This window comes from Echeneis naucrates, chromosome 11, assembly GCF_900963305.1.
Source record: "Echeneis naucrates chromosome 11, fEcheNa1.1, whole genome shotgun sequence".
Lineage (NCBI taxonomy): Eukaryota > Metazoa > Chordata > Actinopteri > Carangiformes > Echeneidae > Echeneis > Echeneis naucrates.
The window spans coordinates 6,303,981-6,328,009 of record NC_042521.1 but is presented as its reverse complement, the minus strand read 5'-3'; the positions used below and the strand labels follow the sequence as shown (position 1 = coordinate 6,328,009).

Below are 24,029 nucleotides of genomic sequence, written 5' to 3'. Positions count from 1 at the left end.
AAGTAACCTTCTCCCGATGCTATGAAACACATTTCTCATGGCTGCCCTCTGTGTCTCCAGCTGTCATTTCCCCTTTCCACTCCCTATTTCCCTCCTTTTCTTTGCCAAAGTGTCTTTCAAAGCAGATTTTGTAAAACATGAATTGTCTGTGGGGATTTTAAACTAATTGAGTACATATTGATGTGAGCTATGTTGACAGAGAGCACACAAAGGACAAAGTATTGGACTGCAAATGAAAAGATGTTGGGGAGAAAGGGTGTGGGATAATCAGTGAACGGCAGACAGTGATGTAACGTGATATGCAGATGGATGACATGGGAATAGGAGGTGCAGGGAGGACACAGTACAAAGACGGAGTGTTTGGAGAAGAAAACATCAATTCATATAAAACAGTTTATTAACAACTTGAAAGGGGATTTACACACAGCAACATAGCTTTTTTGTTTGTCTGTTTTTTTTTAAAAAAGGAATGTGTGACGTTTCTATATGATATATTTAGAAAAAAAAAGGAAATTCAACTTTGGTGTTACAAAAGTAATTGTGCCAACATACATTCATGTAAACTGAAGCCTTACACAGTGGACTGGTTTCTGACCGACGCCTGACCGGCTGCAGGGATGAGGATAAAGAAGAAAACGACTAAATGTAAACCATGCATGAGACACAAAACAGGAGGATTGTATAACAATCTTGGAAAAAATGTCTTCATTCCCTCTCGTAGACTCTGGTGCAGACAACATCGCCGGCGGTCATTGTCTGAAGGAAAACAGCACCGAAAGGACAGAGTTTAAACTTTTGGTACCCAGTTAAAATTGGCCCTCCTTTATACTGGGTTTAAATGTCAGTTAATAAATGATGAATCACAATGAATAATGCACAGTGTTTTGTTATTCATTAAACATGATTGGGAATATTATTTATTTGGTTGTGTAAATTCCTCTTCCAACATCCCATGTTTTTTTGATTAGATTCTTGAAAAAGAACCTCCAACATGATCATGGAAATGAGAAAAAAAAAAGTTTTTTGCACAGATTCCTTGGCTTTTTTCTTGTGAAATGATGAGTTGGAGAGGTTTTTACAGTGCGCTCCAGCACAAAATCATGCAGAAGAACAATGAACTTTTATTTGTAAATTGTGATGATGCATATTTCATGCAACAGAAAAAAAACTAACCATTCATTTGACTTTTACTCTTGCATGATACCAAGATGGCCTCCTGAATTACAAGCCACATAGTATTATTTAAATAGCCCGGTTAATGACTTGCACATTTGGAACACTTTGTGGTCATAGCACTGCTGCCCTTCAGTAAACCATCACAGACCTACTGGAAGGACTCTAGTCTCACTCCATGTTATATTAAATCAAAGACAGACATTAAATTTAATGTCTGCTATATACAAATAATTACCAGTATCAGTTCTCCATCGTTGGTCAGCTCTCGGGTCCATGCCGTCTTGGGCCCATCGCCTTTCTGTAAGGTCTGTTCACAGCTGATCTTGCTATCTGTTTCCCACTTGGGAAAACTCTGCAGGGATTCATGGAAAAACAATATTAATAACTATTAATAACTCCACTTGGGTGCTTTGGACACGATGGATTTATTGCACAGTTTGGTTTTCATCATAACTTGCACTCCGAATGCCAGTAAGTGCATGTCAGGACATTTTTATTGTCTGTCCTTCACCACCAACTTCAACACAAGATGAAGAAATGAAGAACAGATCCATGCACTATCACCAGAACTGACTCTGAAGTTGCACTGAAATTGTTTCCATATGTTTAGTCTGAGCAGAATTGTGGCTACTTGTGCTGTCCTTGGCGAAAACCTGGTATGCATATATTGACATTATCCAGGAATGTTTTTCATGGGAAGTACCGTGCAGGGACGTCCATCCACTGTTGTCTCATTGAAGGACTGACCCACAGTGAAGGAGACGTGAGTGGTGCGGACACTTGTGGATGTCTTGATGGACAGACTCTCCCCCTGCTGGGTGATCTCCACTGCTGGGCTGGAGGCGGCTGTCACTGCAATCTTCCTCAGGAGTATATTCACGCCTGACCACACATCAACAGGACAACTATTTAATGCTCCCGATTATTAGTGTAAATGAGTCAATCTTTGCATTTGGTACTTAATCTGTGAAAGTGAATCTTTCAGCACTTTTGGTTTTTTGATAACGTTAAACAAACACTTTGTGGTATAATGCACCTACAAGATGGGAATTTCTTTTTCCCTTTTTCTTTTCTTTGGCCTGCTGTTCAATAACTATGTCATCTGATATGCATTTTAGAGTCAACAGGCACAGAGCAGCCTTTAGAACACAAGTCACAGTCAAATCCATTCCACCTTTTCACAATAACCATATACATTTTACATCACTTGTCTCCTTTGTCTGGTTTTCATGCATTAAAAGTTATGAACATTGTGCTTTTTTGGCAGACTGCGCTGCTGCATTGCCCCACAATACGAACATGGCCTTTGTAGCCAAAAAACATAAAATAAGAAATGCATTGATTTATTTCTTGATTCAAGTCAGAATTCATGGTATGCTTCAGTAAACCATTTGCCAGTAATGAAGAACATATGTGATTTGCTAAATGGCTTAATGTCAGCTGGCATTGGCTCCAGTCCCCCCCCGACCCTCAAAGAACAAGCAGTGTAGCTAATGGACTGATGGATGGATGAGCTACAGCATGCAAAACCACTTTAAGTCACCAATTAGCGCGACACTCTTAAATCATGCTTTTTAAAGTAACAGAAGAAACACATTCTTGATTGTTTGAGATGGACGGCGTAAAGCTCTTTCTGCCTCACATGGAGGTGAAAACATGGTTATTGAAATTCCTTCAACGGGATAGACTGATTTCATGCATCCAGCTGTAATCTTATTTTAGGAAAACCTAACCCTTTCTTGTGGTTGTTTTGCACCTTTCTCTGCCTGTATTTTGTGTTTGTTTGCAGCTATTTTTGGTCAGTTTGTGGACATTTTGTAGTGGTTTTGCATCTTTGCAGTCACTCTTCATGTGCTTCTCTTTGTTAGCATTTTAAGTTTGTGTTGATTTGAGGTCTTCTTGCATATCCTTGTGGTGAAACTTTGTGTTTTATCATGTGTTGTAATTCTCTCTATGGTTGTTTCTCTCTCTCGCTGTAGTTGTTTTATTGACTTTCTAACAATTAATGTTAAGTCACTTGAAAGAGGCTCCGGATCTGGGGCCCCATGACCCCTTGGTCAAATGGGCCTGTGCCTCAGGGGTTCCTTGTCCCAAGAGTTCAGGGGGCCCATCAACCTAGCCTGTACAGAAAAGCCCATTCTAAAATTCATCTTTAGATTTTTGCAGCAAGAGGGAAAAACCAAAAGTGAAGTAGAACAGGAAAGAAAAACTGGCTTTTTCAAATTGGCTAGATTCAAAATCCCAGCAAGAGTTTTATATCAATATCTAGGCCAGCAGAAATGTGATGCGATGTTTAATAAATATGAAATAAAATGAAACTTTCTTTTGAACATTTACTTTTTGGGATTGTTTATGTGATCTGGACAAGTTTCAGAGGAATTAGGAGACTATCTGACAAGTCTGATTTAGTTCAGACCATATTTGTTCATGCAGCGAAAACCAAGAGAGGCAACAAACATTAACACAAATACATCCCAGACTGAGTCATGGAGTGCCAGGGCGGTGAAGGAAAGTCTTTCTCAGAGCCGGCTGGCTGCAGGGGCCCATGTCAAGGCTTAGTTCCGTTTATACTGGCTCTAATTACAACCGCATGAGGAGGACCCTGCTTTAGATGAGTCAAAATCGAACATTCCTCCACAGGCTATTTGTCCTCAGATTTTTAATGGATGCCACTGGCTGGCCCTCGTCTGACCTCCTTCCTCCAAAGAGGACTTATGACTCGAGCGTGTTCAGCTTCATGCACCTTAATAAGGTACATACCAAGGAATCTGGGTTAGCAGGGCCGGAGCGGATCAATTTAACCACAGAGGAGTTACTTCAGACCACAGAGGTTAGCTGGAGAACCAGCTAACCTCTAAGCCCAGTGGATTTCCAGCTGATAATGCCGCTGACAAAATGATTGACAGGTCTTTGTAAGGGAGATGCATCCCTTTCCTTCCTTTATCTGTTTCGCATCTTAAGAATGGAGCTAACTGGTTGATGATAAACCAGAGAAACAATAAACAGCTTGACTCTTAACTTTCATCAAAGTTTGAGAAGTTTTAAATGGAATGTTTTATGAGGAAAAAATTAAATGCAACCCCTTCTGGTGTGAAATAAAGATTTAAAATCCAAGAGACAGCTTTATTTAGCTTTTTCAGCAAGCAAACTAAAAGTAGGCTTATATGCATTTGTGCAGGTAGGATACATGAAATCCCACTGATCCATTACTCACCCAGTGCTTTCAGAAGTTCCTCGAAATTTTCCGAAGACTTCATTTTCCATTTTCCCGAGAAATCTGTGACTTGGTTCTCCATTTCAACACAAACAGCTGTAGAAATGATCCTCAGCAGATAAGGAGCCGACTCTGACCACAGACTCTCCAGTGGATGTCCGTCCCTCCTGCTACATGGAGAGCCAAGCCGCCTCCTTTGCCTCCATCTGCGCCTCCATTCATTGGCTGACAGGTCGCCTCGGATCTGATGCTGTTCCAGCCAGAGCCAGAGCCAGAGAGGGACTTTCCCCCTTTCCCTCCTGTACCCTCCACCTCTGTCAGCATGGTGAAATATTTGGATATGAGCTGGAAAGTGGACTTCCAGTAAGTACTTTGATGTTGATGATCGCCAGCTCTGACAATAAGTAAAGGTGATAATTGTTTTATAGCTTGGTGCCATATTAGTCCCAGTTATTTGACAAGCAGTCGAGAAAATGATAAAGTGAGTTAAAAAAAAAAAAGTCAGCACTGAAAAATAAATAAATAAACACATTTCAAAGAGTGTGTTTTGAGCTGAAATCAGATATCAGGGGGTGGGGGTGGAGATAGCTGGTGATAAAAGAGCAGAAGATAAAATATCCAGCTAGAAGGCGCCATCCAGAAAAGGGCCATCAGCATTTTGACTCAACAGTTTAAATTTAAGTGAAAGGAAATACAAAGCCGATTTGATCATTTTCTTCAAATGGCACAAAAGGGTCTCAGTTTACTGGACAATACAGACTGAAAGTGTCATCTTAGCCTGTGTTTATCTGAACTGGAAGGGGGCAGGTTACATGTCATTAGGGTCGATGTGATGTTTGGAAACAAACAGAGACACCTTTATCTCTGCAGCCAGGCAGCCTGAGTCACTCTGAATGCAAATCCTTATAAAGTTAGTAGCACCTTTGCTTCAGGCCTCAGCTAGCTCAATCACAAGTTAATTTGGTTGACCTGGGATTGGTTCCAGCCGCCCCACAGCCCTGACAAATAAGTGCTACAGTTTAAGGATAGCTGGAAGGATATACATGTATTTATACATGGTTGACAATCATATACAAGATACACCTTTGAATCAAGATTAAATTAAATATATTTTATATATCATACAAATATGGAAATGTATCTGATAATTGTAACATAAAACCTGTCAATGCATACCTTGTTTTATGCTAGCTTTCTTCTTTCTTTCTCACACTCTTTCACACACATCCCCACTTTCTGCCAAGAAAATTTCATCAGGTTTGGATCAGAATACTCGCCTCTGGAAACATGAGGCGGTGTATTCAAGCATCATGATGTTTTGTGTGCAAGTTATCTCAAGATTCCACCCTGTGGCGCAATCCAGATACAATAAAATATCAAGTTACAGTAACATGGGGATTAGCCTTGCTCGTTATTTTATATCGTGAAAGGACATTCAAAAGCGCTTTTGATTGCACATTAGAAGTTATGATCCAGTCCAGCTTTCACCGCTGGCTGACCTTAGCTGAATTGGGGATGTGAGGGAGAAGACGAGAAAGGCCCAGATGAAAGGACAACACTGGATACCACTGTCCCTTTCTGCTGTGACAATGACTATCATAATGCCATTTATCCAGATTACAATAATTGCTGTTTGGGTCTGTGTTGAAGACAACTGGATGTTTGTTTGTCTTTTTCAATCATTCACATGCAGCATTGTAGATAAGATGTTTAACAGTTGGGGGGAAAGTGATAAAGGCTGTGAAGTGTAAGTATTTGGAGAGGAAATTAAGTTTGTTTACTTAATTTCACACATTGATGTATTTGATAATATTTAGATTACTTTAAAATATATTAAGATATATAAGGAGCTAGAAATAAAGCAGTTCAGATTTTAATTAATCTTATGAGTGTTGATCTTTAAGAAATGTCAGAAAGAATAAGACAATGTTGTTTTTTTATTTTCACAGCTCAACTCACAAATTATATTTAAAACACAGGGCCAGTCATAAGACACGAGAAAGGTTGAGTAAAGCGTCATCTAGTGTTGTTTCATGAAGGGATTTTTTGTTTTTTTTTGTATCCGTTTCTATCCGGAACGTTTTAAAGTTAGATATTTCCGGTCGGACGTAGTTTGACGAAGCACTGAGCTGATCATGGCGAGGCACCTCCGCTTCGTTGCGCGGACAGTGATGGTTGAAAACGGCAACGTCGATGGAGCGTACAAGACATTAAACAGGTAAAAAATTGTATGAAAGATAAAACACGAGATAAAACGTGTTGTTATCCAGAGGTGGACAAGCTAATGTTAGCTGAATTAGCATTCGCCTTCCGCTCAATGTCACGGAGCTGCGGCTGCGCAGTAGGTCGCTGCTCGTGTGTGAATCTTTTTATGGGTTTAGTGCTGAAATAATGTCAACAGTTGTCAAGTGTGTAAGTCTGTATTTAGTAATAAGTCCCCTCCAGCCATGTAATTTGTTGTGGCCATATTAGCCTCCACTTCCTTTTTAATATCATGCATGCCAAGAAATTAGTTAAGAAGAAACTAAAACTGAATAAATCCGCCAACATGTTTGTCTTCCATTTGCTTTAAATACATCTGATGAGGTTTCCCCTCTTGTTGTTGTTGAGTGATGCGTTCACGTTCCCAGTGCATGAAACACACAGCTGTCTTTACCATCACCTTGGTTTTGCTATGTAACGTTAATATTGACTTTAATGATCTGTTTATGAGGCTTGGCATTAAGTGGCAGTGTTGACCTGTGCTGTGGTCATCACCATTAGGTATTGTTTCTCACATCATTAACTAAATTATACAGTTGACAAAATAAAAAGCAACTGGAACAGGAAAGTGAAGTAAAGGGTCTTTTGAACAAATGTACTCTTCCCAGGCATTTTCTGCAGGAAGTGCAATTTATTTTGTTGACTGTTTTATCATATTTTGATGAAGACTTCTGTGTCAGAAGGGTCTGTCACGAACCAGGCCTTTCACTTCTCAGGACAGGTTTAACTTAATGTGTTTTAAATTTGATTTAGCTAGATGAATACTACATACAGGTGACCATCTTCATTGTGGTATTCAAAAATTGTCCTGTTTCTACATACTCCAGGCTCCTAACTCAGGAGGGGATTATTGATACAGTGAAGCGCAAGCGTTACTTTGAGAAGCCCTGCCGAGAGCGACAACGGAAGAACTTCGAGAGCTGTAGGAGGATCTACCACATGGAAATGGCCAGGAAAATAGCTTTTATCTCCAAGACGAACAGAGACGATCCCTGGGTTGGCTGTTAGAGAAAATGGAACGGTGAAACTGGACACTATCAATGGACTGGTTGAGATGGGCCCAGCAAAGTGGAAAAGGCAAATGAACTTGGGAAATACAGAAAATAACCACTTCTGTGAGGTCACACTATATAACGGTGAAAGGAAGATGTGTGTTCATTATCAAGTGAACAATTAGTTCTGTTCCTCTTTTTTCTCCTTAAATTCCGACTCCAACCCTTAAAATTTGAGGGATAAATCTTTGTGCCCATCCATGGTTGTAGTGAGCACTTAACACCTGGGTGATAATATTGGATGTTTTGAATCTTCTGAAATGATCTTGTTAATGAAACAATGCTAATAAATAAGGTTTTTTTTAAACCTAACTTGGTTAAATATAGTATTTATCACAGTAAAATCTATGTTTAAAAATTACAGAAATATATAATTTTGAAATACATGCATATGTGTCCACATTATACAGTGATACATAGCTTTCTTAAAAGCTTTAGGTGGTCAAACATGACCTTATTTGCCGGAGGAGATTCAAATACAGGAGATGTTTTGTGACATTGATCTGTGACATCAATTCAAGATCACTACTACACAGTGTGGTGTTGATGTCCACTGATGTCAGCAAACTCCCACAAGTGAGACACATCAGCCATGCACATCTGTCTGAACCAAGCTCTCACCACATGAGTTCCTAATGTGCTCACTTGCTCTCACCTCCTTCACACAGGGAAATGTAAACATTTACACTAGGCTCTCTTTGAGGTTACCAGGTCATGTTGATTTTTTTTTGTCCTGTGTTCTCAGTCACTGTGTGGCAATTTGAAGGTTGAAGGAGATTACCTATATTTTACACTCAAAGAAATTGAGCATTGTCAATGACTCTGTTTAATTTCTTTCTGTTGACATTAAGCCGTAAGAAGAAACATGATTCATTGGACCAAGCCACCTTCTTCGTGCTTTTTGTCTGCTCACTAGTCCGATTTGATGCCACGTGCCTCTTTTGAATATTGACAGGGATGATGTGGGCACCCTGACCAGTCTAGCCCCGTACACAACAAACTGATGTGACTGTGTGACGACAGCATTAACAGCATTTGTGCAACAGTAGACTGTCCATTTGAACTGACCATTCAGCCTCCATGCGTGTTAATGACCACCTTACCAATTTGCTAGGACCACTTTCGGTAGGTGTTGACCACTGCAGACCAGGAACAGTATAGTATGACAACAATGATAGGACAAGAATAACAACAACAATGATAATAATAATGCTATTATTTTGTAATTACACTAGAAAAAGTATAAGTAACAGCCATCATGCAACCAGTGCTTCGGTGCCAGTATTTGGTAACATGATTGTGAAATGAGCAAATGTTTTTATTGGCCATATACCTAAATCTTGTGATACATTTGTACTCAACAATTCAATGGCCTGTTTGGAGCTTCATTCTACTTTGATCAAGCCCTTTTGTCTGCCTGTCAGATACTGAAACAAGTGCACGCACACTCAGAACTTTTTGTCCTTGTCACACATCCACAGACACACCCTTTCTATTCATTTTGCTAGACCTTCAAGCTTTATTCCCTTTTCTCAAACTTATAAACACAATCATGATTAGAAGGTATTTGAGCAACTGAGACAGTTGTTTCATGTTCAGGTAGATTACAGCATCCTATTTTTACTTGTGACAAAAGAAGTGATTCACCCTCTTAGCATATAGCAATCTCATTATGTAACAATATAAGACATGCATTCTAAGCTTAGTGTTGCTGGCTCTAATAGGCCTATGATGCCACATCTTGTAAGCTTGTCTTATCTACAATTGCTTCAGCGTAAGCAACAACGAAATTGGAGCTTTTAGTTTTCAAAACAACAACAAAAAATGTTTCTATCAACATTTTATTTGTTTGCAAAAACTATATTAGGCATTCATTTCCCATAGGCAAAATCTTGCTTTTTAAATCAACTGGGTCATCTCAAAATATTTATTCCTTCCAGTTCCTTTGTCAGTCCTAAAACATGTCATGAGAAATGTCAATACTGGGCAAAAAGATGCAGATATGAGATTTCTGACAGCTTCCTGATCTCACTCTCCTTCACTGGTACATTGTATATCATTGGCAGGCAGCAGCCAAATGGTTATAAAGGGAATATTTTGAACGGTCACAGAAATACATACTATGTGCATATCATTGAATTCATATTTGCGTATATGAGTACTCTTAATTTTTGTGTGAGAAATACACACCTGAAACTCAAAATAATCATACTTTTAGTTTTGGTGTCTTACTTCTCTAACCAGCTGACGATTAGTATCCTAAATGTGCATATGTGAAAAGCTGCTGCCTCTTTTTTTTTTTTTTTTGGAGAGGGGGTCCCCATTTTGCTTAAAAACGAAATATTCACTAATCAAGCATGTTACTATTCCCAGCCCCCAATTTTTGGAATCAATTGAACTAATGAGTTCAGCTCTATTGCCAACGTTGTATTCTAGCTTGTTTCCTATACTGGAGGCATTCACTGGGGGCCTGACACCAAATCTTTGCCCTGGGGGGCCCTTTGACAGATTAATCTGCCCACGGAAGTTAGGTTAGGGTTAGTACCCTTTAAATGTGTCATGTATGTGAAGTGTCACGCAGCTGCAACAGTTTTTTTGTTTATTTTTGTTTGTTTGTTTGTTAACCTCATAAGATCTAAATCCTCAAAAACCCTGGCCTTTAAAAGTATGTCCAAAAAGAGTTTTCAAAAACAAAGAAATCCGAGCAGGCTGCTCAGTGATGCTCAGTGTGTCACCGTAAACACGGTAACAGCTGCAGCAGCTCCACAAAAACCGGCTCTGATTTGCAAACGAATTTTTTTTTTTTTTTTTTCGTCAGACGCCAACTGCCGCGTGCTGTTCCCCTCGTTCTGCAGCCACACCACCTCCACGTGCCGCCGGTCAGATGGCTGCGGGCCTCGGAGCGCACGCCGGCCAATGGGCGCCGCGAACGTCGCCGATTGGTCGAGCTTGCGAGCCAATGGGGAACAGCTGAACCCCCCGTGGTTAGCCAATCGCCGCTTCGTGTCTTCCGAGCACGTGCGGCCGCCGCTGCCGCCGCGCTCCGCTGGCACTCTTTAATGCAGGTCGGAGGGGAAGAGGCGCGAGCCCAAACAGACAGAAGGGAAGGAGCGCGCGGAGCCGCCGTTCGCACACACACCTATGCCAACAAAGGCGGCCATTAGCTTTGTCCGAGCCGCTGCTGTAAAACGTGGGGAGACTACGAGCTTCAAGCCTCGGCCTCTTTTTGTTTGTTCGTTTGTTGTTGTTTTTTTGTGACGCCAACTCTGCTCCGGGTTGAAGGTAAAACGCTCCTCTCTTGACATTTTTCAGCTTTCAGGTTATAATGTTTGGTTTTCATACTCAGCTTGTAAACTGTTCAGTTGTGGATGGTATGTTGGCGGCCACTTCCTGTCATAAGTTTTAATGTTAATGTCCTGTGAAGCCTGCAGCTTCACTTCAGTCAGTTTGTCAACTGACGAGAGCAACTGACCTTAAATGATCCCAGACACACACACACACACACACACACACACACACACACACACACACACACACACACGTGTTGTTTGTATTTTCAAAAAGCTGCAGGCTCTTTGTGGCTTTTGTCAACAATATGACAACACATCAAAGTTGCCTTTCCTTCATATAGATCGTGTAGCCTGCTGAATATGGGGAGGAATCACTCCGAGCTCTTGGCAGCAGTTCATTTCTCTGTACATGAAGGGCTTGTTGTGTCCTTTTGCTGTATATTGAAATTGTGATTCAAAAAACCTCCTAAGTCTGTGTATACTCATTATTTTTCAGAGAAAGGGTTGGTTGGCATTGATGTTTGGGAGTAAGATATCTAGGGCTTCCTTATTTTTAAAGCAAAAATTACGTAACTATGCAACATGATACATTGCTATCATACGAACTATGCAATGTTGAATGTCTCTACTTCTCTGACATTCATATTATTGATGATCTTAACTAGTCTTTTACTTCAAAATAATCTCATGTGGAAGTAGATGTACATTAAAATGCTATCCAGTTAACCATTCTGGTATCATAATTCACTAAATGAAGAAAATCATTGTATCTAAAGCAGGAAATACTTTGATTTGTGTAATTGTAGTATGGTTATGCAACTACTCAACTAGCACTACCTGTTTTTAAATGTTGTTACCTCACAAACCAGAACTGATTAAACCTGTAGAATGAGAGTTGAAACATCACCACGTATATACACAGCAGTCTAGTTGCCCCTTATTAAACTTTTCTTAGACGATCATTGCCTACAATATCTCCTTAATTGTACAACCTGTTTGATTTTTTTTTTTTTTTTTTTTTTTTTGTGGCTGAAGTTGTGTTTGGAGATAATTACTTTTCTGTATAATACTAGTGTAATAGTGTAATTTTAATCTCCTTTTTTCTCTACCCATGTCTTTTTCTTTCCAAAGATGAATTCTTTGGGTAGTTCTTCCAAATGGCCATCTTATGACTCGATACCCTCCACTTCAAGCTTTGTCCTTAGTGAGAATGAACAGACTGAGGATGAAGCAGACATTCTCTCAGAGGGGGAGAGGGACAATGGAGAAAGAAAGTCCATCTCAGCTGATGAAGGATTTGCATTTTCTGAAAATTACCTGGATTTTCAAGCTCATTCAGATCAGGCAAGTTCAAGGTCCAAGAGTGAGCAGTCTAAGCACTGCCCTGATGAAACCAAGCATCCTGACTCAGCCTTTTCTCCTGGAGCTACCACACTGAGCTCATCATCGGTGACATCAGGGGACCTTGCCTTTGCGAAGAAAGTAAGCACTCTCAAATTAATGAATTCCTAGTTCCTTATTTATTTTGCCATTAAAACTAAAGTGCAAATCAGTCATAGTAGTAATATTTGATTTTTGATTTGTTTTTTTATTTTTTCAGTGTGCAGATTTGCACAGGTTTATCCATCCTTTACTTGAGCTTCTACATGGACTAAAGACAGGGCGATTTGACAAAGGTATGTGATTGAGCAAAATGAAATATAATTATCTCTTCTCAAGCAGCTAGCCTTTAATTATTGCCCTAAAAATCTACTCTGTGTTTGGATGGTGGCAGGTTTAACTAGTTTCCAACAGAGTGTTGCTGTCGATAGATTGCAGAGGATCCTTGGAATTATACAGAAGCCTGAAATGGGGTAAGACAATCACAAGAAGTAGCCTATCATACCAGTAGTAATATCCATAGTCATACCCACCATTGTCAATAACACATGTTCCTTGAATTTCTTTTTCTGCAGGGAGAAATACCTTCGAAATCTGCTACAGATAGAAATTATGCTGAAAATGTGGTTCCCTCAGGTGGCATTTCAGTCCATAGTCACACCAAACCAAGCCATCACTCCGCAACTTCAACTACATTGGTGCCAAAATCAGCTCCACATGCCAGTTAAGGTGAGTCTCAAACTGGAAGGGTAGGGTTAGGGTTACCATAGGTGTGCATCAATCAAGGTATGGGCCTCATCTCATTGCCCAGGGATGTTACATTAAAATTAACTACCTTTTTTTTTTTTTTTTTTCTAACAATCAAACATCCATGTCAAGTGCATTAATACAGTCAGCCAAAAGAAGGCACAATGAGATGAGCTAAGGATCAAGACAAATCTCTGCTCTACAGCTTGTTTTTTTTTTTTTTTTTTTGTAATACTGTAGTCTTCCTTTAAGACCTTGTCTTATTCGAGTTGTTGTTTTTCATATTGTTGTTATTCCAGAAGAGAAAACTGAGCTGGTCAAACCTTCACCATGCTGGCAAAGATCTTTCCGAGCATAATCACCATCAGCATGAAAAACATTTGAGCCGCCATCCTTCTACTTCACTTGACGATGTTTCCACATGTCTGTGTGGATCACCTAAAAAACGCAGAACTACAGAGGGCGAAACAGTTGAACCAGCTGGGAGCAGCTGTAAAGCTGGACGTGAGTTTTCAGCCAGCACTGGCACTTTAAGCAGGCTTGCATATTCAAATAGCAAGAGACCAAATGAGTATTGTAAGCAGCCTGAGATTTCCCTGCCCACCGCTTGTGGCAGCCCAGCCACACAAGACAGTTTAGTGTCCTCAAGCAACCCCAATACAACAAATGACTCACCTTAGCTGGCCTTAACTGACCTTGCTACCACATGGAGGTGCCAGAGTGAAGGCAGAGGGCAGTCTCGATTACATAAGCATAAAGTTAGATGCAGAGCCAGTTCTGATGGCTAAAAGCCAATATAAACAAGAGGGGAAATCCAATGCAGATAGCACTTGTTTTACCTTCAACTATCCAGTGTGTTGTTTATTTTATTTTATTTTTTTTTTGGTAATGCCACAGATATTGCACTATAGGAATTATATATTTTTTGTTTCTAAGAGTACAACTGTTGTCTAAATTGACTTTACTAACTATCTTTTAAGATGACAGATACTTTTCATGTGTAAAGCATTAAAACAGTCTGGTTTATTTTGTATTTTTTCATACCACACATTGGTAGCAGACCAGACATTTATGGTAAAGGTCAGGCATCACTTTTTCAAAGTGAGTATTTTAATGCTGAAACAATTAGTCAATAGTCTAAGCCTGATTTTCCATACAATAATAAATGAGCATGCCTCAGCCTTTAACATCTGATCTTTTTTTTTTTTTCACAGCTAGTGAAATGATTATTTGTTTTATGTTGTGCTCGCAACTTGCAGATCAAACAATGTAGCAATGAATGCAGAGAATAATTGGCAGCTTAAATTGTAGTGGAACTAGTTTTTAGCAGCACTGACGCACTCAGACAAGTATTTTGAAAGAAGGTAATTATAACTGGAATTTAAGAATCTTAAAATATCCTTTGTCAGCTGCTTAATTGTAACTTCTTATAATGACTTGAACAAAACAATCCTCCATTATCATGCCAAACACATTTTACTGCACATTTGCTACATCTTTATCTAGTTAATACACATGCGCAAACATCTTTGTTTCTATGTAAATAGTTGCACTTGTGATTAAACTGGAAAGGAGTTTATTGAGAAAATGGAAGATGCTTAGCTGAATTATTGTTTTAATTGCTGCTTTAGGTGACCAGTTGGTAAGCTCGTATTGATTTGAAAGACTTTAAAATGTAATTTATTACACTTGTGACTTTTGCGTGAATTCATTATAGAAGCGTAACCAGGCATAATATGTTTGATCCGGTTTGAGTTAGATCGATGCAGCTGCACTTTTCAATTTTTTTTTTTTTTTTTTATAAATATATCTCTGTGGAGTTGAAAGGCATAAAAAGTAAATAAATTTTGTTGTTTATGCAAAATGCCCCATAAGCAATGTGCCATTATGATTGTACAGAACAGTTTCTGACATGTGAAATGGATTTTTGTATATCTAAATTGTTGTTAAATTTGTCTCATTGAAAATGTTTTACTATTGATTATGTATTAAAGAATATTCGTTAAGGTATCATAAACATAACTCCATTCCTGAACACATCAGCTATTTTTTTTGGGGGGGGGGGGTTTAGGTATTGTTCCACTATATTTTAAATTAAATATCATTCATGTTGAATGACATTTCTTCTCTGGTAGTTTCTCACCAGTCAGCCTTAAAGGTAATGATAAACTTGCCTTAAATTACATCAACAGTCAAGTTGAAAATGTATAAATTTACAGAGAATAGTACAATAACCATCATACCACTTGTGTCATTGCAAACCAAATGTACTGCTGTGTAGATGTCCCTCAAGCTTCACCATTAGTTACACTCATTGGGCCAGGGTGAGGGTCTGTTTAAGATTACAAAGTGGTAAAGAACAGTATAGTTTGGTATTGTTTTGGTTCATAAAATACTATCATAGCAGCCTTTGGTACAGGTTTTGCTGTGCTGGGTTTAATTTGTAAAATAAAAGAACCCAGAAATTTGATTTAAAAATTCAATTTGAATTCAGTTTTGTTCATTTGCAAAGCATCTTTTGTTTGGCCATTTCATAGATTCTTATAATGAAATATCATTACTTGTTATTGATAACTGCACATATTTTATATATTAAATGGATGATGTTCAGTACACACTGGGTTTGTTCATTTATTTGGAGGTTTTTTGTTTTTTTTTGTTTTTTTTTGCGTCACGCTGTTTCCTTCTTATTTATGTGTAATAGTCCAAGCTACTTCTCATCCAGGTGTTTCAAAAGAAACTAACTTTTACTCCACACAGCTATTGCTGTTAGTTTCATTATAAATAATTTAACCAAATGAACCTGTGCATTTAAATTAAAGTAAACTGAGGCTAATGCAGTCAACTGAATTGGTTCTATATTCACGTATCACCCCTGAATCCATGGGTATAAAGTACTGTGTATAAATCATATGCACTTTAAGTGTTGTTGAAACAATTCTTATCCAGCATTCAAAACTATTGGGAAGGTTTCTGATTGGTCTCTAATTCAGGAGCATAAAATGACTCTAATCCGACAGCTGTAGTTATGAAGAACAATGGCAGACAGGAAGAACAAAGAGTCCTGCAGCAGATGGTCTGACCCCCACAGAGCTCTGTTCTCCACATAATGCAGTTACTCTGAGATTATATGAAGAAGCAAAAGACAGAAAACTGAGGGGCCAAGTTTGGGCAACAAAAAGTGAATTTAAGGTAGTACTGTTTTAAGTGTGTGCACGCAAATAAATGAAAACTAATCATGGCCATATTTCTGAAATCATCCTCAATTTATTGTAATGCCCAAATATTTGCACTTTAATGTCAAAATAAACGGGACTTTCTGCACAATGACAGCAGTCCTTGCTGGAGACACACAGCAGGCGGCGCTGACAGGAGTCACTTTCCGTGACGCTGGGTGGCGCTATAACCGCATCCCGTTTGCGGAAGTGCCCTTCATCTCTCCATCAGCAACGAGTAAACAGAGCTCCAGGATGTCGTGCGGCGCAAACTTCTAGCTTTGAATGTAAAGTGATAAAGCATACGGCGGCAGAAACGCTCACGATAGGTACTTTCTAAAGGGAAACAGCAGTCCGACAAAACAAAACCCATCAGGGCTCTGTAAGGTTACAATGCCCGCTGGGAGGCTGCTGGGCGCGGGAGTCTGGTAGCTTGCGCCGAGCTAGTATGCTAAGCTAAGCTAAGTGCTAGCCCAGGCTAACGTCAGTTGGTGGTTGGAATGGTAGAGAGCAGCGCGAGCTCCAGCGGTCATGGCAGCGGGAGCAGGTGCCGCTTCCGGCGGTTCCCTGGAGTCCACTTTATCCAGGAAGTTTCAAAGTGTCACCAACACGATGGATTCAATCCAAGGACTGTCAACGTGGTGCATCGACAACAAGAAGTACCACAGCCTGATCGTGCGGCACTGGATCAAATGTTTGAGGAAATGTAAGTGTCCTTTTCTAATTCCGACTCCGGCTGGAGCGAAAAGAGAGCGAAGGAAAAGAAGTCTGTCCCGATGATCGGTGTAATTAGACATAACATTGGTCGTTTTGGTTCCACTAACTCAGATACCGGGGAGCCCCGAGGTTCAAATCGTGCGCTCTTCTGAGTGCAGCCAATGCTGAGTTGATATTAAATGTCATTATTTCTCGCTTGATAGAAACATCCATTATTACGCAAAGGTAAACAAACGGCAGAAACCATATCAATTTAAGGTCTTCATTGATTGTAGCTGTCAGATTTCCTGCAGGAGCCCCATCTCCTGCACTTCTTAATCCCCATGTTTGCCTTCATTCAGAGGGAACTAGGGTTACCACTTAAATAGATGCCTCACAGTTGCCTCACAGTTTCTCTGCAGATAGGAACACAATTGCTTGGTATAAGAGCTAATAAAAATGACACAATCATAAGTTTTTATTGTTTTTTAGTGATATTAAAATTGAAAAATTAACATGAAGACTTTGTTCAATACTCCCATATGGAGGTACTTCTGAATCTTGCTGTCACGCATAGTTGTATTTCATTTACGTCAATTGACTCTTAGCAATCTACAACAAGCTGCAAAGTTTCAAATGTTGGCAGGTTACTGTTACAGCTAAGAATGATTGTATGAGGAATTCAGAGAAGGTTTCTTTTCAGTATTTTCAGTATGCAACGAAGTGGATTGGCACAGGTATTGCAGGTGGGCTGGTTAAATTCACCGTGTTAATTAAACTAGTTAGCGCAGAAGTGCATTTTTTTATTTAATAGAATAAGAAAATTGAACAAACAAATTTACTTGAATGAATGTATTGAAAATGTAAACATTAGCACTAAATTGAGAAATATCCGCAAAATATGGGTACATGTTTCATGTCAAATTATCCTTATACAGCTAATCCTAGCTTTACACTTTATTTGAAATTCACATGAGCTGTCTCTTCAACCGATGATCTTGGTTTTTGCTTTTCTTTTTTTATGTCTAGCATTGTATAAGTTATTGTGTGTACACATCTTAATGTGAGTAAAGAGTAAGAGACGATCCCAAGCAGTCCCTTCGGGATCCAGAGATTTTGTGTGTGTGTGTGTGAGATTGTTGCAATCCAAAATTCCTGCTTCTGATGTGGGGCTTTCTTAAAGAGTGACTTCGCAGTTTAAATATCATGCACAAGTCATTTCTACAATAGCTCGAGTACAAGTACAACTGAGTTTTCTGTGGATGTATTTTAAAGGTCATCTCTAATGCCTGCACTAAAGAGATCCAATCCTCATCTATTCTGTAAACTGAAGCCAAAAGATCATTAAAATTGGTGAACATTAAAGTCGTTAGCACTGAAACAATAATTACGATAAAAAAAAAATCAGTAGATTTAGTAAACAAACAGCACATCATGGCAAGCATAGAGCTGCATAAATTTTAATTTTATTCAAGTATGAACACTTAGATATGCAAATCACTGTGTTGCTGAACTGACCAGACAGTTCACAAAAAAATAATAATCACATATAGCTACACATTTTTTTAATGGGTTCAATGACCTTCTAGTTATGGCCTTCATAAATAATATTTTCCTTTGCTACTTTTTCATTTTCTATCTACTACTTGATGGAACGTTCATTTGGATTAAATAGGATTTTAGCTCATGGTTCCACTTGTGATCATTTTCTGCCTCTGCTGTGGCTGGAGATGTTATGTTTTTGGGTTGTCCTCAGTCTGTTCTTTTCAACTTGGTTGGTGGAGGTTAATTTAATAATGGATGCCTGTCTGGTTTCTCACTTGGTTTTATGTTTAAAAAAAAAAAAAGTGAATGGACAACAGAATTTTTTTCCCTCCTCTAAATTCTCACTTGCATTTATTTTTACATTTGAGGGAAACTTTCTTTTTCTTTGTGAAATTCATTTGTGTTCATGGTGTCTTGCTGTTTTGATTCTGCTGTCTGGAGATAAGGAAGGAATTTTATTATGGACCAGATGTTAAGGTTTGATGGTAGACCTTGGTTTTATTCCCTTGTTCCCTAAAGTGGCGACATTAGAGGTGAACATGTCTCGGTATTGTCTTTCCTCTCAGCTTGCCTTTGTTTTTATAGTAATGTGTGTTTCACTCTGCTGAAAAATTATTCTCTAATAGATTTTTGTATTACTTATAATTGTAATCCATTGCTCTGTTGAAGAAATCACCTGTTTGTAACTGAAGCAATTAACCCTATTGTGTTTATATTTATTGGTTGTTGAAAACTTTGAAATCTGTTGTTTTTAGAGTGTTGTGTTGAAAGTGCTTTACATTCAGATTTTCTTAGAATCACTTTTCTGTAGATTTTTTTTTTCCCCGTGTGAAATTTCGTGTCAAATTTGATGTATTCACAGTTGCATTGTATTTGCACGAGAGCATTTAAAGCACAGATGAAATCATCTTGAAAGCACAGCTTCTACAACTGTGGGGTAACTTGAGTTGGCAAGAAGGCTTATTTTATAAAATGTTGTGTCTGTACCAAGTCATGGGTATGAAAATAGGTGAAATGATACTTAGCTCAGTGTGTAAACTAAGATGGATGTTATTTCATATCCCTTCTACAGCTCTCTAAAATGTAGCACCAAAACATAAAGAGCTAGAAAAGGCTATGATCACGTGTAATGTTATGTTGCATAGTTTGCTGTTGGTTAAATGTCATTCAGTTATTGATTGTGTGCTCGCTTTCACGATTCTCTCTTGTGCTTTTGATCAATTTACATCTCTAATGAAGCAAGTGTATGGACTGACAATGTCAGAAATTCATCAGTGATGACAGTCAGAGGTCTAGCTGCCGTTCATTCTGGTTGGACTGATTAATTTGTTCATTTGACTTTGAGTAAGCACCAAATATTTAAAGTTCTTAACTTCGTACAGTAAATGTTGATCCTGTAATTTAAAATGTCACTGACCTGCTTGACTTTGTGTGTGTGTGTGTGTGTGTGTGTGTGTGTGTGTGTGTGTGTGTGTGTGTGTGTGTGTGTGTGTGTGTGTGTGTGTGTGTGTGTGTGTGTGTGCGCGCGCACACGTACATATACAATATAATGTGAATAAGACAACTATAACAGCAAGTGAAAGCTACCCACACTGAAGTTTGACCAGACAAAGGACTGAGACTTCATCAGTGTTGACATAGACTATAAAAAGACCTCTTTCAAATTAAGTCATACTGCAAAAATGGAGGGAAAAGGAAATGTCTTTCCTGCTTCTAACTTCCTCTCAGTAATCATTTTATATTTAAATGTAGCCAAAATTACTGCAAAGCCAGTGTGTGGCCATTTTGTTACAAAGCCTCACAGTCATAAAATTAGGATTTTAGCAGCAGCTTGGAAGATAACATGTAGTCTTATCTTCCCCGTTTCTGTCTGTTTCACACTTTTTATTTTTTTTGGTTTTCTGAAAACAGAAATGGAAAAACATTTCAATGTGAACATCTTAACTGCAACTTCAGCCATATAACAGTATCCAATATGTGAGCACAGAGAATAGGAGAGCAAAAGCAGATACTTATCATTTTGGCACTGAGTGGATTATTAATTAGGTGATAATAAAAAAATAATCACTACTTTGCTGAAGTCTACAAATATTTGAAAACTCTCAGGAGTTGAACGTTTGTTTTCAGATTATCTGGAGTCAATGCTTCCCTCAGCAGAATATCTGTCGTCCTAGCCATACTAATTGCACCCTCTCTCTCCTCCAACAGCTGACGCCCCACACAGGCTCAACCTGTTTTATCTTGCCAACGATGTCATTCAGAACTGCAAAAGGAAAAATGCCATCGTTTATCGTACAGCATTTGCTGAGGTGCTTCCCGAAGCCTTCATGCTGGTCAAGTAAGTAATTCATGGTAATGTGATTTTTAAATTGGGGAGGAGGCATTCCAGATAGTCTTGATATAAATTATTACATGCAGTGGTCATTTTTTTGTATAGTGCTAGATGTCACCCTACCCTTGCCTATTTTGTTCATGCAGAGAAATTATCTACACATAGATAAAACAAATGTCATTAAAACAACATAAATCTTCCCCTTCCTTGTTCTTATTCTGCCATATAATCTCCTCCCTCCAGCCATGAAAGTGACCCTAAGGTGATTAAATCAGTGGAAAGGATACTGTCCATCTGGGAGGAGAGGAGTGTGTATTCAGGGACACTCATTTCTGAGCTTCGGGGGAGCCTAGTTAAAGATGAGTCCCCTCCTGAGACACCTGTGGAACAAAAAAGTAAGTGGGTTGTCACTTTCTTATGACATGACCATCAACGTTACAACTTGACACCAATTTTTTGTGTTTTGATTTGCAATTGTAATTCTTGTAATACTGTTCGGTAGCAAACACTTTGGGTATTTCTTTGTATTTTGCTATCTGACATTTTATTGGACAAATTATTATGTATAATTGTGTATAATTTTTGTAATAAAAAAATTTAGAATTTTTTCTTATTTTTTTTTTTTAAAGCTCCTGTTGAATCCAAAGCAGATCTACAATCCAAGATTGTTGCTGAGTTTGTGGTAAGAAGAAATCACAGTTTTGAGCTCACTAACAAAAGTGGGTTGTTGTTTTTTCCAATTTTGCCAACAAAAGGTTAATATGCTCATAGTCATCCTTTGTTCTTTCCCCAATTACACAAATATCATATTGCTCATATATGTTGCTTTGTTTTGTTTTAGCCCCAGGCACTAATAGACCAACTGTCCAAGTACAAGAGATCTCTGGCAGAGGTGGACCTAAGGGAAAAACAGCTGGCAGCTATGAGGGTTGACATCTGCAGTTCTGATGCCCTCAGGAAGCTCAAAGGTACCTGAATAAGTCATCCTCTAATGCTGTAGTAGCTATTGCATGAGTCAAGATCAACAACTGTTCTGGTTTCTTGCATTCCCTAAAACCTGCTACAGATAAGGCTGGAGGAAAGAAGTTCTCCAAGGATTTTGAGGAAGGAAGTGCACAACTGCAGGATTTTGTCAAGTTTCTTGACAGACAAAACAAAATAGGACCTCCTCTCCTGGAGGTCCTCAGCAATGCTGATATCTTCTATGAGATGCAGTACAAGGAGGTCAAGATTGTTGCTAATGTAAGTGGTACAGATTTGATAAATACTACTGTGTAAATGGAGCGCTTTAAGTTAAATTGTTACATTTCATATTGTGAAAAGTGAAAAGATAAAGTAAATCCTCTTCTTGATAGTTGTGGATTGAATAGCATGCTTTGCAGCAAACGTTAGCCTTTGCATTACTTTTCATTTATTGATGCATAATTTGTTTTTCTCGCAAGGCATACCAAACATTTGCCAACCGGGTTTCCCACCTTAAGCGTAAACTGGACTCCCTGAAGGCAACCTTACCAGACCTGGACGACTCTCCGATCCCCTCCCCCTCCGCAGACGCGCCATCTCCAACAGGGTCAGAGTCGCCTTTCCATGGCCTGGAACTTGCCCATCCCGATCCAGATCTCGATGGGTCTGCCATGGATGATGAGGCAGAGCCACCGGCCCCGAGCCCTCTATCCTCACTGGGCGGATCCCCCCCACACACGCAGTCTCTGGGACAGAATGACAATCGCGAAGTGGAAGACATGGATCTCTCTGAGGAGGAAATTGACAGCGGTGGCATTATTGGTGAGGAATGGGCTTATTATCAGGGACTGTCTGGCTGTCTGCACGTTGAAATATGCAATATTGAAAGATTTTTGATTATCCCCCAGTTCTGTTGAAAATATGTTGAAATAGGGACAAAATACCTTTTCTCTTCATTTGGATCTGAGACAGTTTCTCTGAATCATTTATTGCGAGACATAAAGCCCGAGCCAAATGAAATTTATTTGAGACAGTGCAAGCAATAGCAAATGTCTATTTTCAGTTATAGTCTCCACATTAGCATTTTTAATTCCACTTTTCATTTAATCATTTTTTGATGTAGCTCCTCTTAATATAAACCGTATCAGTATTTTTTTCTGCATATTAATGAATAAATTAAATCAGTAATATTGTTGCCCCTTCTGACCTAGAAATCTTCACTTGTAACATATTTGAACGTTCCAAAAACAAATACTTAATAATTACACCTATTTGTTGCATACATATCTGATAGGATCCAATCCCTCTCAGCCCTCTGATATACTTTCATCTTTTCAGTTGGAGATCAGACTGAACGCCCCACCCAGCCAGAACTGTCTACTCCAGTCCCTGTAAAAAAGGAGTCGTCAGTAGCAACAGAGCAGGCTGTCACACAGGCCACGCCCCCTGTAGAAGCTCCTGCAGCAGTTGGGGAAAGTGTTGACCTGAGTAAAATTGGCTCCATCCTCAATAGTTTAAACTCAGTCATGAAGAACACAGGTTAGTGCTTGTGACTATGTGACTGTGAAAACTGCTAAAATTCTGAGATCAAAATAAAAGTGAATAAAGGTCTGAAGTCTTTCTTTGCTTTGACCTAACACACACATCTACAATGCGCTTCTAATGTTTCACCCTTTCAAAATAAAGTAAATTGTAAAAAGGTGTAAGATTAAAATAGTAATAGATTAGTAATATATTTTTCTGTTGTGTAAAACCATTTTTGCACCAATGATTGCATAAGGTCTCAAAAACAAAGTTCGGATATGTAGTATGTCCTGGGCCCAGAATGTACTTGCTACACCAAACTTAAGTGGTCCCCTGTAATAGCGCTCATCAAAATGAGTTGTTATTTGTTGTTTTTGTTTTTTTAATAACACATGACACTGTGATAAGTTCTGCTAATTTACATCTGAAATGAGTGCTGCCTGTTTTGCAGGGCCATTAGTAAGTCCTGCAACTAGCTCCGTGGTAAGGAGCACACCTGCTCTCTCTGTGGCCTCGCAGGATGCTAGTTCACTGGTAAACATCTTATCCAAGGTTGATGTTCGTCCAGCAGACCTCCTCAGTGCTTTGTCCAAAGTCCAGGGGCAAAGCAGCCTTGAGGGTGAGAGCAATTTG

At 39.0% G+C, this 24,029-nt stretch overlaps 4 protein-coding genes across 7 annotated transcripts in view; 3 read left to right on the top strand and 1 right to left on the bottom strand.

Moving 5' to 3' along the window:
* Positions 1–377: 377 nt before the first annotated feature.
* On the bottom strand, positions 378–4,547 carry crabp2b (cellular retinoic acid binding protein 2, b). The gene is made up of 4 exons (XM_029514167.1): positions 4,391–4,547; positions 1,880–2,058; positions 1,412–1,528; positions 378–756 (listed from the first exon to the last, which is right to left on the bottom strand). The coding sequence occupies exons 1-4, from the start codon at positions 4,470–4,472 to the stop codon at positions 706–708; spliced, it is 429 nt and encodes a 142-aa protein (XP_029370027.1). The 5' UTR covers positions 4,473–4,547; the 3' UTR covers positions 378–705.
* Positions 4,548–6,507: 1,960 nt separating this feature from the next.
* On the top strand, positions 6,508–8,021 carry mrps21 (mitochondrial ribosomal protein S21). The gene is made up of 2 exons (XM_029514544.1): positions 6,508–6,608; positions 7,480–8,021. The coding sequence occupies exons 1-2, from the start codon at positions 6,526–6,528 to the stop codon at positions 7,658–7,660; spliced, it is 264 nt and encodes an 87-aa protein (XP_029370404.1). The 5' UTR covers positions 6,508–6,525; the 3' UTR covers positions 7,661–8,021.
* A 2,750-nt stretch (positions 8,022–10,771) lies between these two features.
* On the top strand, positions 10,772–15,726 carry ciarta (circadian associated repressor of transcription a). The gene is made up of 6 exons (XM_029514363.1): positions 10,772–10,986; positions 12,126–12,476; positions 12,595–12,670; positions 12,769–12,847; positions 12,950–13,103; positions 13,421–15,726. The coding sequence occupies exons 2-6, from the start codon at positions 12,126–12,128 to the stop codon at positions 13,799–13,801; spliced, it is 1,041 nt and encodes a 346-aa protein (XP_029370223.1). The 5' UTR covers positions 10,772–10,986; the 3' UTR covers positions 13,802–15,726.
* An 847-nt stretch (positions 15,727–16,573) lies between these two features.
* The window catches only part of LOC115051542 (CUGBP Elav-like family member 3), a 35,262-nt gene continuing 27,806 nt past the window's right edge, over positions 16,574–24,029 (top strand). For 3 of the 4 annotated variants that reach the window (XR_003841276.1, XR_003841275.1, XR_003841274.1), the window contains exons 1-9: positions 16,574–17,042; positions 20,786–20,915; positions 21,153–21,304; positions 21,539–21,591; positions 21,751–21,877; positions 21,976–22,151; positions 22,352–22,694; positions 23,211–23,411; positions 23,848–24,015. Coding sequence is in view for 1 of the 4 variants with exons in the window: in XM_029514993.1 (XP_029370853.1) it covers positions 16,868–17,042; positions 20,786–20,915; positions 21,153–21,304; positions 21,539–21,591; positions 21,751–21,877; positions 21,976–22,151; positions 22,352–22,694; positions 23,848–24,015 (1,324 nt within the window). In the remaining 3 variants the exon portion in view is untranslated. The remainder of the gene's footprint in view (positions 17,043–20,785; positions 20,916–21,152; positions 21,305–21,538; positions 21,592–21,750; positions 21,878–21,975; positions 22,152–22,351; positions 22,695–23,210; positions 23,412–23,847; positions 24,016–24,029) is intronic. The other variant, XM_029514993.1, reaches the window with a different exon arrangement.